Source organism: Mastomys coucha, unplaced genomic scaffold, assembly GCF_008632895.1.
Source record: "Mastomys coucha isolate ucsf_1 unplaced genomic scaffold, UCSF_Mcou_1 pScaffold6, whole genome shotgun sequence".
NCBI classification, from domain to species: Eukaryota; Metazoa; Chordata; class Mammalia; order Rodentia; family Muridae; genus Mastomys; species Mastomys coucha.
The window spans coordinates 79,935,836-79,952,474 of NW_022196912.1; the positions used below are offsets into that span (position 1 = coordinate 79,935,836).

At 38.0% G+C, this 16,639-nt stretch overlaps 1 protein-coding gene across 5 annotated transcripts in view; it reads left to right on the forward strand.

Moving 5' to 3' along the window:
* The first annotated feature begins 3,391 nt into the window (after positions 1–3,391).
* The window catches only part of Prpf39 (pre-mRNA processing factor 39), a 29,481-nt gene continuing 16,233 nt past the window's right edge, over positions 3,392–16,639 (forward strand). The window contains exons 1-7 of one of the 5 annotated variants that reach the window (XM_031355250.1): positions 3,392–3,539; positions 9,999–10,345; positions 10,778–10,903; positions 11,089–11,157; positions 11,260–11,422; positions 11,551–11,669; positions 16,261–16,428. In XM_031355250.1, the coding sequence (XP_031211110.1) occupies positions 11,336–11,422; positions 11,551–11,669; positions 16,261–16,428 (374 nt within the window). In that variant the 5' untranslated portion in view covers positions 3,392–3,539; positions 9,999–10,345; positions 10,778–10,903; positions 11,089–11,157; positions 11,260–11,335. Of the gene's footprint in view, positions 3,540–9,998; positions 10,346–10,775; positions 11,423–11,550; positions 11,670–16,260; positions 16,429–16,639 lie in introns of those variants that run through there. The other 4 variants (XM_031355251.1, XM_031355249.1, XM_031355253.1 and 1 more) reach the window with 4 other exon arrangements.

Here is a 16,639-nt window from a genome sequence, read left to right on the forward strand (position 1 = left end):
GCAGGCACTGTGCTCCAGCTGCTGTCTGCCTGTTTCTCAAGTAATTCCTCTGTGTATATTTGTGACTTTTGAGGAAACAAATAGAACAACAGATTTTGATCTTGTTTGAAGGCGAGAGGACAGTGATGATTTATCATTACTTTATAATTACATAGACCTCATATTTTTTTTTAAAGATTTATTTATGTATTATATGTAAGTACACTGTTGCTATCTTCAGAAACACCAGAAGAGGGATCAGATCTCATTAAGGATGGTTGTGAGCCACCATGTGGTTGCTGGGATTTGAACTCAGGACCTTCGCATGAGCTGTCGGTTCTCTTAACTGCTGAGCCATCTCTCCAGCCCATCCTCATATCTTAGATTATTTTATTTTTACTTATTTATTTATTTATTTATTTTGGTTTTTCGAGACAGGGTTTCTTCGTGTAGTCCTGGCTGTCCTGGAACTCACTCTGTAGACCAGGCTGGCTTCAAACTCAGAAATCCACCTGCCTCTGCCTCCCAAGTGCTAGGATTAAAGGCCACCACCACCTGGCCTCATATTTTCTTGTAGGTAAACTATAGGCCTGTAGTTCAGGTTTATAACTGACAGATGTTTTTTTCTAAATAGGGTCAGAAAATAAATATTTTTAAGGAACTCTGAAGAAAAAACTACTAGATTCAAATTACAGCTTTATTTTAATTCTATAACCCAAGATTATATTCAAATAATTGTAATTTGCATAAGCAAGGGGATATTTACTATATATATTTATGGAATACAACTTGTGCTCTCCTATAAATACATTATAGGATGATAACATGCTTCTTTGTGGTAAGGACACTTAAAACCTCCTTTTACACAGTTTGCAAATATACATTATTGTTAATCACAATCATTATGATATACAATGTACAGAACTAATTCCAAATAAAACTTAGTGTCTTTAATATATTCCCCACAAGTCCTCTTAACTCCTGCTTCCTTGAATTCAATCATTTTAGGTTACACATTAGATCATCTTATATTACACATTTGATTATGTTTGCGTCTGTTCCTGTTTCATTTTACTTAGCATAATGTTCTTCAGTTACACCCAAATTGCTGCAAATGACAGGATTTCCTTTTATGCCTGAGCATTCCCTTTTGTATATATCATACTTTCTTGATCCTTTGAAAGATACTTAGATGGATGTCTTAGGGTTACTATTGCTGTCATTAAATACCATGCTCAAAAGCAAGTTGGAAAGGGTTTATTTGATTTACATTCCCATATCGTAGCTCATCACTAAAAGAAGTCAGGACAGGAATTCAAACAGAACTGGAACCTGGAGGCAGGAGCTGCTGCAGAGTCCATGGAGGGGTGCTGCTTACTGGCTTGATCCTGCATGGCTTTCTCAGCTTGTTTTCTTAGAGAATACAGGGCCATCGGCCCAAGGGTAGCAACACCCACAACGAGCTGGGCTCTCCCATGTCAATCACTGAGAAAATGCCCTACAGGCTTTAGTATAACCTGGCATTGTGGAGGCATTTTCTTAATTGAGGTTCTCTCAGATGGCTTTAGTTTTCGTTAAGCTGACATAAAACTGTCCAATACAATGGCTATCATATTTCTTCTACTGTGAATAATTCTGCAATGAATATGGACATGAAATCTCATGTTAATTTCTTTTCCTTTCACTTTATAACCATGCATAATTTACAGAGCTTCATGTACTTACATTTTGATTTTTAAAAAAATTTCAATTTAGTTTATCATATTGTATGCATAACTTAAAATTTCACCAAGATACAAGGTTTCTTTTCTCCACTTCCTTTCTCACACCCTTTGTCTTCTGGGGAAAGAATCCTAACAGGACCAGTGTGAGATCTCATTGTGGTTTTTTTGTTTTGTTTTGTTTTGTTTTGTTTTTTTCAAGACAGGGATTCTCTGTGTAGCCTTAGCTATCCTGGAACTCACTCTAGACCAGGCTGGCCTCGAACTCAGAAATCCGCCTGCCTCTGCCTCCCAAGTGCTGGGATTAAAGGCGTGCACCACCACTGCCCGGGAGGCTCAATCGGTTTTTAAAGTGGTTTGTGTGGCTTTTTGTTGCTGCAGCTGCTGTTTTGAGTTTCCTGTAGCCTAGGCTCACTTCAAACTCAAGCTGTTAAATATTACCTCAAACTTCTGATTCTTCTGTTGCTACCCAAGTCTGATTATAGACATACATCATGATTCCTAGGTAATTTATGTTTTCAGTGGGGATGAACACACTTTAGTCAAATCAAATAGAATACATAAGAACTCTAAAGCCAGTGAATTAGGAGTTTGGGAAGGTAAAACAGTGAGAAAGTTGATGTGATTGTTAAAGACTGCCCTCTTCTGACTATAGGAATGCAAGCATTTGGTCCACATACATATACATACATACATACAGGCAGACCCATGCATAAAAATAAACACATCTTTAAAAAAAACAGTGCCCTCTCTTGACTGCCCTTTCAGATGGTATATTTAAAAGCTGCTGATTGTTAGAGAATACAAAACTGCCCAGTAAAGAGGCAAAGGGGAAAGTGTGACTATTTTTTGCCCATTGGGGAGCAGTTGGTTATTTGCGAGCAGAGAAGCAGTTGAATTGGTTTATATACAGTTACAAATCATCTTAAAAAGAAACATTCTGAAGACCAATTCTAGAGGGAAGCGTAAAAACCCAGTTGTGATTTTACTGAAACCTCAAACGGAAGATTTGTGAGTGAGAAAACATTTGCTCGCTCAATTGTTATAGTCTTAGTAAAGGAAGATTTTTTTTTTTTTTGGTTTTTCGAGACAGGGTTTCTCTGTGTAGCCCTGGCTGTCTTGAAACTCACTCTGTAGACCAGGCTGGCCTCGAACTCAGAAATCCGTCTGCCTCTGCCTCCCAAGTGCTGGGATTAAAGGCGTGCGCCACCACTGCCCGGCGGGATTTTTTTTTTTTTAAAGAATATTTTAAAATGGGAACTAGGGTATATACAACTAAAGATGGCTGTTAAGATCATCAACACAAAGCTGCTTCTCTTTGCTCTGAAAGCTTTAGCACAAATCCTTCAGAGCCTTGAACTCTCAAGCCCAAATGATTAGTTTCGACATTCAGAATACTTGCTTCAATTAGCCCGTAGTGTTTCGAAGTTTGGAAGTTTTAGGCTGAATTTCTGGCCATTTTCTGACATATTTTTATAACTATGTAAAGCCTTGGCAGTTAGGAAAAGAATAACGATATTTTAGAGGTTTTCTTGGAGGCTGACGCTGGGCAACAAGTACAGCCAGAACAACTGGCTTCACTAGGATTTGGGAACCCAGTCTTAGGGCAGCGAAGTTTGCTTCGGGAGACGACGCGGGGGCGGGGCCTAGGGTGCGCGCGTCACGTGACCGCTGGGCCTCGGGAGCCGCCGGCGCGTGCGCAGTGTGGTCCCGAAGAGGCGGCGGCAGCGCTGGTGGTGGTGGCTGCGGTAGCTGCGTGGACTGAGGCGTTGGCAGGCCCACCTTTGGCAATCTCGGCCCACGCTTCGGCTCATGGCACGGAGTAGCATCCATCGTGAGGTAGCTGGGGCGGGCGCCCTGAAGCGGGCGGCAGGGGAGGCGCCGGGACGGGAAGGGCCTGCGTCGCCTCAGGCCGCACCGGGCCGCGGCCTCACCCACTTGTCCGGCTCGAGGCCTGGCGCCCGGCTGCGCATCTCCTTCCGGATCCCACCTGTTGGGAAGAGCTGGCTTGGGGTCCTCACCTTGGGCGCCGCCTCGCTTTAGGGGTGCGGCGTGGCGGGAGCCTCAGCCTGGATTTGCGACCCCGCTAACTGCTGAGGCTGAATCCCCATGCTTCTCCGGAGCTGAGGGCCAGAACATTTCCCTTTGCAAAACAGCGGAGGCAAGCGCGGTTTTTTTTTTTGGGGGGGGTGGGGGGTGGGGAGGCGACGCGGACACTTGGAAACAGCCTAGTAGAATCTTTTTTTAAAAACAATGTGCCTATATAGATTTTTACCTTTCGTGCTCAGGAGTCTGCGCTGTCTTTAAGTTAGTAAATACTATCCTGCGTTCACAATGTTGTTTAAGATATGAGTAAAGTAAGTACTAGTAGTAATGCTGCAGTAATACTGTGTAGCTTTATGCCGACTCAGATGCCCGGTGTTCAAGAACTCAACCCTAGAAAACTAATCTAACGTATTCAGAAATACTTTAAATTTTTCAGCTGCTAGAAATGGTAATGCTTAGGAATGTACGGGTTCGTAGAAGAAAATACGAAACTGGGACTCATGTCAGTCTTTTAAGTCGTCTGAGAAAAATAAGCAACAGCTGTTAAATTCCTTACTCTTGTGTTTATAATCTCGTTCTGGAGTTAAAAACTGTTACTCCGTGTGTTACTCATGTACACTGGAGCTGTGCATTACTCGTGTACAGGAGTATTCTTGTCCCCCTGAGGCGTGGCAGCTAGTCTCTCAGACCCCAGAATTTTTGAAAGACTCGATACTTAGTGCTATTTGTATTTGTACAGTTGAACTGAGGAAAAAAGATTTTGAACATTGTTAAGAAAGTTGGATTTTTATTTTCAAAGAGGAGCAAAATTGTCTGTTACGTGTAAGAGTTCTGTGTAAGACATAATCTCTGAAGATTATGGAGACATTGTGAATACATAAGGAAGGTTCAATTTCTGGGATCTAATTGTTCAAAATGAGGAAACAAGATGTCTGTGAACATCCTACTTAGTCTCTAAAAACCAGTTACCAAAACCACTTGTTGTAATAACCCCTTTTACAGCCTAGGTATGCACATGACTCATCTGGAGCTGAGACACGGAGTGATTTCGAATTGGAAAGCTAGCTAGCTAGTTAAGTAATGACTTAATTGCCCAGTGGTAATGATCAGTGATGTATAGTGTTTTATACTAAAGCATCAGGGAAAAAAAGTATTAGAGTTTCAGATGCATCATATTTAATGAGTTTCATGGCTAAGTCATCTAAAATTCCTTTTAATTTTTAAAACAGCTTACTTATTGTTAGGCAAGTGTTTAATAGACCTCAAATAAAATAAATGTTAATTTTCAGTATGGAGGAACTGTGTTTCCATGTAGTACGTACTTAGTTTTCTACCTCACATATTTAATTTGCCATCCTTATGATAATTTTATGTCATTGCATATATATCTGTTAATGTGGTGAGTTGTGGAAAGGAAGAGTTTTGTTAGTCTGAGGAATAGCATATTGGCAAGACTCACACAGGAAAATTGTATTGAGCTCCTGAAGTGGTGATAAGGAATAGAATTATATAATCAGTATGTTCAGAAAGGTAAGTTAGGACTGGAGGCGTCATTTGTTCAGCTGTTTCTAGGAATACAACAATGAGCAAAACAAAGTTCCTTTCTCCCTGAATCTCTTAATATAGTAAGATTTATTTATTTATTTATCTGCATCAATAATAGCATGTGCATTTTTTTGCTGCACCCAAAATAGAAGCTGTATATAGTAATTGAATTGTGTGTGTATCTCAGCACATGCCCATAATGTGTGTATCTACTCTTTATGTTTAACCCTTCTCTTCTGTGTGTGTATGTGTCTTTGTGATGTTATGTGCATCGTCAGTGCAGGTGGGTATGGAGGTCAGAAGTGTGGGTGGAGTTGCTGCCAGTGAATACCCCACCATGAGAACTGGAGATGCTATAAACTGAGCCATCTCTCCAGCCCCAATACAGTTTCTTTTCTATAGCTCAATCTGGCTTTGTGGAACCCAGGCTAGTCTCCCGGGTCACTGAGATTACAGTTGATTCTGTTTTTCAGTCAGGGCCTTCCTGTATTGTCCAGCATATCGAGTACTCTTGTTCTTCCTAAGTTTGTTTCCCAAAGGCTGATGATATTAGAAGCTTGTAACACCATACCTGCCTGACTTTTCTGGGTTTGTTTTTCTGGGTTTGTTTTCTGGTTTTCTGGGTTTGTTTTTCTCTTTAAAAAATCAGAAGCTAGCTGTCTTTAGTTTGAATAAAATGTTGATGTACAGGAGAGATGATAATTATTACAATAGCAATGTGAATGAAGTGAATTTTTTTCTAATATTTGTGTGTATAAATATTTCTGCTTGTATGTTTGCTTACCACAATTGGGCTTAGTGCCTGAAAAAAATCAGAGGAGGGTGTTAGGTGCCCTGGAACTAGAATTACAAGTGGTGCTAAGCTAACATGTGAATACTGGGAACTTTCAGAATTCTTCTGAAAGAGAAGCTTTTGCTGTTTGTTTGTTTGTTTTCTTTGATTTTTCCGAGACAGGGTTTCTCTATGTACACTTTGTAGACCAGGCTGGCCTCAAACTCAGAAATCCGCCTGCCTCTGCCTCCCAAGGGCTGGGATTAAAGGCATGCGCCACCACTGTAATATCAACTTGTAATAACCCCTTTTATACAAGTTACCTATCTACTTTTCCTTTTATGTTATATTTACTATTAAAATATTTTGTTTAAAGTTGCTCTTAACTGCTAGACTATCTCTCCAGCCAAAAAAGAAATGCATTTTTAAAGATTTTGTGTGTATTTGTGCACTTCGGTGACCTTGGAGGCCAGAAAAGGGTATTGACTGAAGCTGCAGTTACAGGTGGTTGTGAGCCACTCAACATGGGTACTGGGAACTGAACCACTTATCCTTTGGAAGAAAAGTAACTGAAGCATTCTTAACTGCTGACTCATCTTTGAAAACCAGAAAGTGAGATAATTTTTAAAACAAGATCATAAAAATTGTATGATTGTTTTGTAGGAAAAGTTAGATTAGGTAACATAAAGTTGATTAAATGATAAGACTAGTTCTGTTGACCTCTTGCATTATCAAAATAACATGCCATGTTTTAGTACAAGTGGCTTAGGACTCTAGCATTATTCATCAGTTGGTGAATTTTGTCTATGCTGGGCTTCTAGACATATTTTTGCAGACCTTGTTCTTATATGTCTGTGTATGGTAGCACACATCCCTGTTCTGGGGGAGCTGAGGTAAGGATATCCAAATTCAAGGCCAGCTGGTTTAAGTACCGACTCCTCTTCCGAAGGTCCTGAGTTCAAATCCCAGCAACCACATGGTGGCTCACAACCATCTGTAATGTGATCTGATGCCGTCTTCTGGAGTGTCTGAAGACAGCTACAGTGTTCTTACATATAATAAATAAAAAAATAATAAAAAGAAGAACAGGACAGAATTGTGCTGGAGGTGCAACATTAGCAGTAATCTAACTAATTTGAAGAGTTGTAGGAATAGGTTTTAGGAAGTGATGTTTAAATTGTCCCAGAACCTGTATGGTGAAGTGAAAGAAACAGTTTCTAAAAGCTGTCCTATGACTTTCACATTGATGAAAGTCATACATTAGAATAAATACATGTGATAGCTTTCAAGAATCATCTATTTTTAAACTGGGTTGTTTTGATATTTTGTTATTGAGCTGTGTTGACTATCAACTCCTTATTAGATATTGGACATTTACTATTTTATCCTATTCTAGGTTGTCCTTTTACTTTGTTGATGGCTTTGTTGTTTTATTTTTTAAAGGAGTCCCTACATATCTTAGTTTAACTTTGAAGTTATGACCTTTCTTCCTGAGCCTCCAGAGTGCCTGAATACTGGAACACATTTGTCCTTTCTTTTAAGAGGCATTTTGGACGACCATTTGCTGCTTTGTTTTAGTTGAGTTATTAGTAGTTGAGAGAAAACTGTTTGATAGTAGTTAGTTGACACATTAGAAAGAGTGTGTTAGAATAACTTGGGGGACTGGAGAGAGAGAGAGAGTTCTAGGGGACCATGGTTCAGTTTCCAGCACCCAAGTTGGGTGACTCATAACCAACAGCAACTCCAGCTTCTAGGATCTGATGTTTTCTTCTGGACTCGGTTGGCACATGTACTCACATGTGCACGACTCCTCCCCATAATCAAACAATAAAATTTGTAAAAATTCCAGTAGTTTGTACTAAATTATTTTCCCAGCAAAATTGATATTAATGCTGTAGTGTTTTGGTTTCCCTGCAATTAATTAAATTAGGGGAAAGTGATATAATTTAGTTATTTTAGAGAAAATGGGATACCTTACTACTTTTCACATTTCTTTTTCTAGTTTCATGACAGCTTTTGTAGAAATCTAGGTTTTGCTGTAATTTATAGATACATTTTAAAGTTTTAGTGTCCCACAAAAGTCAATGAATGAGATATTTCAAAGAGATTTCCTTGTTTCTCACCTCAGTAATCGTGGAGTCTAGAATTATGCCAATAAAATTGTACTTTAACTATTTTCTTTAATCAAAGGAAGAAAAAGTTACTCACATGGGCTGGAGAGACGATTAAGAGTGCTTGCTGCTCTTGTAAAGTAACCAAGTTTGGTTTATAGTACCCATTTGAGTAGCTCACAGTTGACTGTAACTAAAATTCCAGGATATTCAGTGCCCTCTCTGGACTCAGACACCTTCACATATATGGTACACATACATACACTTAGGCACACATACCAGTGTGAAAATATGGTCAAATATTGACTAGCACTTTTGGATCAAAATGAAAAACAGATCTGGGGTTATGCTCAGCATCTCTTAGGAAGTTGTATGATATCTGATATACAAGAGTTACTTCTCTACTTTTCCTTTTATGTTATATTTACTATTAAAATACTTTGTTTGAAGTTACAGTGTACCTAATTCCATTTAAGGGATTAGGAGCTATAAATGCTGTCGTGTTCTGGGAAGTTTTTGCTTTTCTGATTTTTTTAAAAGAGGACAGTATTGACTAGTGTATGTCATTTTATTTCTGGTTGAATTTGAACATTTCTTTCAACAACTTTTGTGTATGGAGTAGTCTGTAGGGGTTAGCCAAGAAAATTAAGTGACAATTGCAAGTCTCTAACTCAGTGGTTCTCAACTCTCCTAATTCTATGACCATTTAATACAGGTCCTCATATTATGGTGACCCCTAGCTGTAATAACTGTATTTTTGCTACTATTAGGAATTGTAATATAAATATGGTAGACTATGAAGTAGAGATTGGCCACCCAAAATAACGGGTAATCATTATGGAGACTGTCTTAGGAGAATGAGCATGGTTTGATTCCTGCTACAATTATTTTAGGAACACAGACAGTTTTCTCTACTCTGTTAGTCAGCAACTGCAAAGATAGCATTTTCAGTTCATTTTCAAAGATACATTTTCAGAGTTCCACAAACTCTGTGGTTTGTGCTAGGTGACCCTTGTAAAGGGGCCATTTGACCTGCCTAAAGGGGTTGAGGCCCACAGGTTGAGAACCACAGTGTTAATACACTACCAACTTAATATATCACATAAGCAAATATAATGAGAGTGAATAAATTTCTTCTAAGTGTGTCCAGACTATGGTCTCCAGGACCATATATATATATGTCTAGGGATAGCTATAAATGCAACCTAACACAAAATTGTAGATTTTCTCAAAACATTGTTTGATTTATATTTGGGAGTAGGTAAATGTTAATTCATTTCCAGAGTTCCAAAGCATTGTCTTTGTAGATGATAACAGTATGTTACAATATCAAAATTGGGCACACCTGAACTATTAGCAGGTGTGTTGGACCTTGTGGTACATACTTGCAGTACCAAGTACTTGGAAGACTAAGACAAGAGAATTGATAGTTATTATCTGTAGAATTTCTATTATTTGTAGACAGATAAATCAATAAAATGTACTAATTTTCCTTATCTGTTTTTAGTAGGCAGACAGGACATTAAATAAAATGTGGAGTTGGAGAGGTGGGTCATTGAGAGCACTTGCTGCTCTCACAGAAGATCCAGATTCAGTTCCTGGCCTCCCCTTGGTTGCTCACAACTATTTGTAATTCCAGTTCCAGGGGATCCAACATTGATTTCTGACCTTGGGGACTAGACATGCACATGGTATACTAAATGCCTACAGGCACATTAAACAAAACAAATAAATCTAAAGAAAAGGTTGTTTGGTCATGACAAATTAAGTCTACTAGCATTTGGAAACCTTCTCTTTTGTGTGTGTGTGTGTGTTTTTCTGCAGATCACTAACTGAAGACCAAATAAATAGCTATGCAAAATTCCCACATGGATGAGTACAGGAACTCTGATAATGGAAGCACAGGCAACAGTTCAGAGGTAGCAGTAGTAGAGCATCCAGATTTTAGTACTGAGATTATGAACGTTACGGAGATGGAACAGTCACCTGATGCCTCCCCCAGCGCACATGCATCTACAGAAGAAAATGAAATGGCAAATGCTGTGGACCTTCCAGTGACAGAAACAGAAGGAGACTTCCCTCCAGAGTTTGAAAAATTTTGGAAAACAGTAGAAATGAATCCTCAGGATTTTACAGGCTGGGTATATTTGCTTCAGTATGTAGAACAGGAGGTTAGTAACTCTGTAAATGGTATGTGTAAGAATCACAGAATAATCCAGTAGTATAAATTCAAGCCTTCTGTTGTATTAAGTTTACTCTCTCAAATAATCTTCAGATTAAGTTCAGTAATACTAGAAGCATATATTTTAGTTTTGAAATTTATATACCATTTATGTATTATGGAGAGTCTGAAGACACAGTGCTGAATATTGTGTAATATTCATTTTGGGGGGGGGGTGTTAAAATTGGTGAAAGTTACCTTGGGCATGTGGGAGTGCAGTTGAGTGAGGTGGAGCACACTGGCCTGGCACCTGTGAGCCTGGGTTTGATCTTCAGCTCCAGGGGTGGGGAGGTTACTCTGCTATTTGACAAGGCTAGTATTTATTCTTTCTCTGATTTCATCTTTCTAAGATGTTTAAACATGATTATTTTATTTTCATCAGAATCACTTGATGGCTGCCAGGAAAGCATTTGACAAATTTTTCGTACACTACCCATATTGCTATGGTTACTGGAAAAAGTATGCAGACCTTGAAAAGCGACATGACAACATTAAACAATCAGATGAGGTGCGTATATCAGTGAATACAGTTTTCTCTGTTAGGTACTGTAAGCCAATTAATAACAAAACAGACTCTTTTTTTCTGGCTGGCAGTACCTACCATTTATGGTGAAACATTTTTTATAGGGTATTTTATTTGCATTTGTCACTATTGTGGCATTTGTAGCTAATATTTTCTCTCTTTGTTGGCAGGTGCGTTAAACCTCTACAGTTTGTCAAGCTTTGCAGTGCAAGCCTCTGTATTACACTGCAGCTTAACAAGTAGGGCAGGGCTTTTCTCTCACTACATTTATTTCTCATTTTCCAAACAATATAGTTGGTTTGCTAGTCACATTTGCTACGTCTTATTGCATTTTTGGTCAGACGCTGTCATTGATGCTCTAATGGGTCTGTGCCCTATGGTCTGTAACCCAAAGCCTGCCCACACAACCCGGTCAGAATGCAGGGACTGCTGCGCTTTGAAGATCAAGACTCTGCACGTGGGGATCAGAACATTGCCATGTTCTATCCAACCTCCACCCAAATGGTAATGGTAGATTATTTAAACAAAATTCCAGTAATTAGTATTTCTAAGGTTCACCGGATAACACAGTGTTGCCTCTCTTTTAATAAATAATTAAATATTTGAGGTACAGTTTATTGTTTTCTTCTTAGGTTTATCGACGGGGGCTTCAGGCAATACCTCTTAGTGTTGATCTTTGGATACATTATATAAACTTCTTAAAAGAAACATTGGACCCTGGTGATCCTGAGACAAACAGTACAATAAGAGGGTATGTTATATATTTGATGCTTAATGTATTTTAAGATTTATGTAAGTATGTAGGGGTTGATAAGAGAACTATTCATGAATGCTAAACTAGAACTTAACATTTATTTGCTTCATTCCTATTATTTAAAAAATTGTGCATGAAATGAACTTATGCTTGACTACTTAAGACATGCAGTCTTCCTCTTTCCCACGCACATCCCTCTTATGTCTCTTAAGTTTGCATTTTACTCATTTGTGGTTAATGTCCGCCCCCCTCCCCCCCCCATTTTTGTATATCACCTGTGTGCCAGGAAGGGCCAGAAGAGGGCATTGGATCCCTTGGAACTGGAGTCACAGACAGTTGTGGGCTTCGTTGTGGGTGCTGGGAGCCCGGGTCCTCTGGAAAAGCAGCAAGTGGCTTTAAATGCTGAGCCATCTCTCCAGGCCTGTGGTTAATGTCTTATTGTCTGTGCTTCCCAGGTATTAAATAGTGTACATATTTGTGTGTTTTTCATACTGTTCTTCAACTTATTTTTTTGTTTTGTTTTGTTTTTTTGAGGCAGGGTTTCTCTGTGTAGCCCTAGCTGTCCTAGAACTCACTCTGTAGACCAGGCTGGCCTCAAACTCAGAATCCGCCTGCCTCTGCCTCGCAAGTGCTGAGATTAAAGGCATGTGCCACCACTGCCCAGTCTTCAACTTATTTTTTAACAGGATGCTTTATAATTTCTCCCAACCATATGGTGTTTTAACTTGGAAAAAAAAAGTGTTAAAGCCCTATATTTTATTTGACCAAACTTTTACTATGGGAAGTAGTTTTGCAAAAAATATCTCTGAACATATATTTTTGTGGAATGAACATGTCTGTAAAGACATTTGGCAATGTTCCTCAAAGATAGTATCAAAAACTCCCACAGATGTCTGAAAATAGTCACTTTTTCTTGGCTTTTTCACTTTTTTCCACATGTGATTTCTTTCTTTTAATATGGGTATTATTAAGGTTGGAAAGATGGCTCAGCAGTTAAAAGCACTTACTGCTCTTGTAGAGAAACTGGACTTGGTTTTCAGCTCATGTGTGATAGCTTGCAAATATCTGTAACTACATTTCCAGGTAATCCAAAGCCCTTTTCTAGACTCTGCGGCACCAGGCATATGTACACTGTGTGTGTGCGAGTACATATATATGTATATATATATATGCATGCATGCATACACATACATACCTGCACATAAAAAATAAGTCATAGTGGGTTCTGGTCTATCATTTTATTGTATGAATTTTTGTGCTTGATATTGAGTCCATGACTAAGTATGTTCCATCACTAACAGGAATTATTCTATTTATGAGTTTTATTAAGAATATATGTCTCTACCCTGTTTTCCCATTTCTTTGTAGTATAGCTATTTGTTAGGTTTAAGTAAATCTTTTGATTATGTGTATGTATTTTAGTTATTTTAAATATATAGGTATTTTTCATCATAGTCATTTTCAACAGTCTATTTTCCCAGGGCTTAATTTCTTCTCACTTAACCATGTTTCTCATTTGTCTAATAAAAAGGCTTTTCCTATAGCTTTCCCAACAGGCCTGTTGATGATCTGTAAATCTTACCTTTCCCCCTTTTCCCTCTTGTAGTTGTTTCTGTTCTTCAGTATGTCCTCAATGCTATCATCTCATTCTGCCGTACAGTGTTTAGATTTCTTCATCACCGTGGTTCTAGGAAATGACTTTACCTTATTCCTAGATTTCAGGCTTTGTTTATAGGTTGTAAGATTCTTTTTCTTTCTTTACACCCGCTTGTAGAAGTATGTAGCCAATAGCTTCTTCATAGAGGATCCTTGAAATAAAAAAGTAGCTTAAAACCATTTAGGTTTTTGTTGGGGAAATCATATTGTTGGTCTAAGGCTTACACTGAGCAGTTTTTTCAGAGAGGAGCATCTGATTTGTCTGATGAATGTAAACCTAAGTTCTGATGTCTAACAGCAGGCCAGAGTTAGAGTCCCACCATAGAGTAAACAGGCCTTCATCTATCCATTCTCTCTTACTATGTTTCTTTCTCCACCTTTTCTCTGTGTCTGGTAATTCTCTGGATTTACTGAGACTGGTCCAGGTTAGTAACATCTTTATTACACACACACAAACATGCATGTGCATGCACACTCACATTTGGACACTTTATCTTCCTGTAGTACACATTTCTTCCAGTATTACTATATCTTTAAACTTTGTTTTGTGAATTACCTTTCACAATTGGAGAGGACCCAAGTTTAGTTTCCGGCACTCACATCAGGTGGTTTATACCACCTGTAAATCCAATGCAGGACATCCAGTGTTCCACTCTGCTCTCCTCATATATTCATATAGATATACATATACACATACATAAAACTATTTAAAAATAAAAGCAAATGAACTTTGTTTAGTGTCTTTTTATTATAGTATTTTCTTTTATTTTTTTAAAGATTTGTTTATTTTGTGCATATGAGTATACACTGTAGCTTTACAGATAGTTGTGAGCCTTCATCTGCTTGTTGGGAATTGAATTTAGGACCTCTGCTCCCTCAGGTCAACCCCCTCGCTCCTCAATCTGGCTGCACTCTGAAAATAAGTACATTGTAGCTCTCTTCAGACACACAAGAAGAGGGCATCAGATGTCATTACAGGTGGTTGTGAGCCACCATGTGGTTGCTGGGATTTGAACTCAGGACCTTTAAAAGAGCAGACAATGCTCTTAACTGCTGAGCTGTCTCTCCAGCCCTAGTTTTTTCTTAATGTATCGAAATATTCAGTCTTGCCGGATATGATGCCAGGTAACTGTAATCCTTGTACTCTGGAAGTATGGGCAGGCAGATCCCTGCCAGTTTGGAGTAAGCCTAGTCTGTACACTGAATTCCAGGCCAGCTAGAGCTACATATTGAGACCTGTCTTTAAAAAATAAGTCCTTGGATTCTGAGTTTTGTGTATCTTTTGCAAAGAATATATAAATACTGTATATTTTATTTAAAAAATTATTTGATGGATGTGGGTGTTTTGCCTGCATGTATTGTCTGGGTAACATGTGAGTGCCTGGTGTCTGTGAAGGCCATAAAACAATGTTGGATCCCAGATCCAACTAGATTAGTGATGATTGAGCCACCTTGTGGGTGCTGAGTTTCTGGGTTCTCTAGAAGGTCAGGCTGTGTATGTTAATCCTTTCTTTAGTTAAATAGTTTAGTCTTTCTGTGTTGATTTAAAATGTCTCCTTTATGTACATTAAATTATTACATCTTTTTTCTGTTTTCTTTTAGGCACTAATTTTTTTTTTTAAGATTTATTTTACTTTGTGAATAAATGCTTACCTGTGTATATGTACATGTGCTATATCTTTACCAGGTACCCAGAAAACAATAATGTCTAACTTTCTTATGATATTTCAGAAAATGCTTAATTCAGTACACTTTTATAAAAACACAGTATTTAATAGTATATAAAATCAAATTTGAATTTTCCAATTTTCCTAAATTACAACTTTTGATTATATTAAAATTATAAGATAATTAAGAAGTGCGATCTGTTTGGGTAAGAGACCCTTGGTTTTTTGGGGGGAAGTTGTTTGTTTAACTCAAATTTTTATAACATTTTAAAATATATGTGGGGAGAAGCATATGCTACAGGTCAGTGACCTTGTGGGAGTTGGTTCTCCTTTTCTACCATGTGAGTCTGGGGAATTAAATTTAGGCCATCAGGCTTTCTGGCAAGTGATGTGACTTGTTGGGCTTGTTTGCTGGCCTGTGGTTGATATTTAAGGTGCTTATTTTGAAACTGTACTAGAAAGATGGGTTTTTGTTTTGTTTATTATGTAGTGTGTGAGCGCTCACCTGTGCGTGGGTGTATGTGTGTGGAATCCCAGAGCTAACTTTTCAGGTATTTTTCTCAGTCACTCAATACATTATTCACTGAAGTTGAACCCAGAGCTTGCCACTTAGGTCATTCAAGCCAGCTAGTTTGCTCTAGGGAATTCCGTGTCTCCTTTCATAGTGCCAGGCCACCATGCCCATCACTTAGTATTTACAAGTATTCTGGGAATTTAAGTTCCCATTCTCACATTTATGAGTTAGCACTTCATGTGCTGAGCCATCTCTCCAGTCCTGAAGTTTTGTTTATTAAATATCAAATCTACTGATTAAACATATCTTTTGAAATTAGATAAAATCTTAAAATTTTTGCTTCCACAATAAACTATTATAATTGAGAGGTACTTTTTTAAAATCTATGTATGTTCTCATTAGCTTATATGACAGTTTGAGTCATTTTTGCTAGCATATTCCTTGATTGAGGTACAGTTGTCTGCAAATTCTTCAGTTTTGTTCTCTGCACTAAAGGAATCTTTACATATTCCTCTTCCTTCTGTGAATTGTGAATGTTTTACATTCTATAGAAGACAAACTGCACTTGTCTTTTCCCTTTGGGTTTTCACTTACTCTTTTGATTGACTCTGTGATTCCACTTTTTAATCCATGCTTGCCTATGAAACAACTAAATATAACTTTGATTTCAGTATTGCTTTCTAAATTTAGAAATAATATTTAAAAGTGATTTTATTTGGAAAGATAACTTAAGAGCAATTTAATTTTTCAGAACTTTTGAGCATGCTGTTCTAGCTGCAGGAACGGATTTTCGATCTGACAAATTATGGGAAATGTATATAAATTGGGAGAATGAACAGGGAAATCTGAGAGAAGTTACAGCTGTATATGATCGTATTCTTGGTATTCCAACACAGCTGTACAGTCATCATTTTCAGAGGTAGGTTGAAAGACCTTTGGAATATCTTTAGCTAGGTGCTTAATCCTCAAATATGAAAATTTATTTTGAAATGTTATATGAGATTTTAGTGGATTAAACTTCCTAGATAATCAAATTTTATGCCTTAATTTTTATGTTTTCCTTATGTCTTGCGAAATGCTTAATGATTTAATAGTTTTGGGTTTTTTTCAGGGTTTTTTTTTTTTTTTTT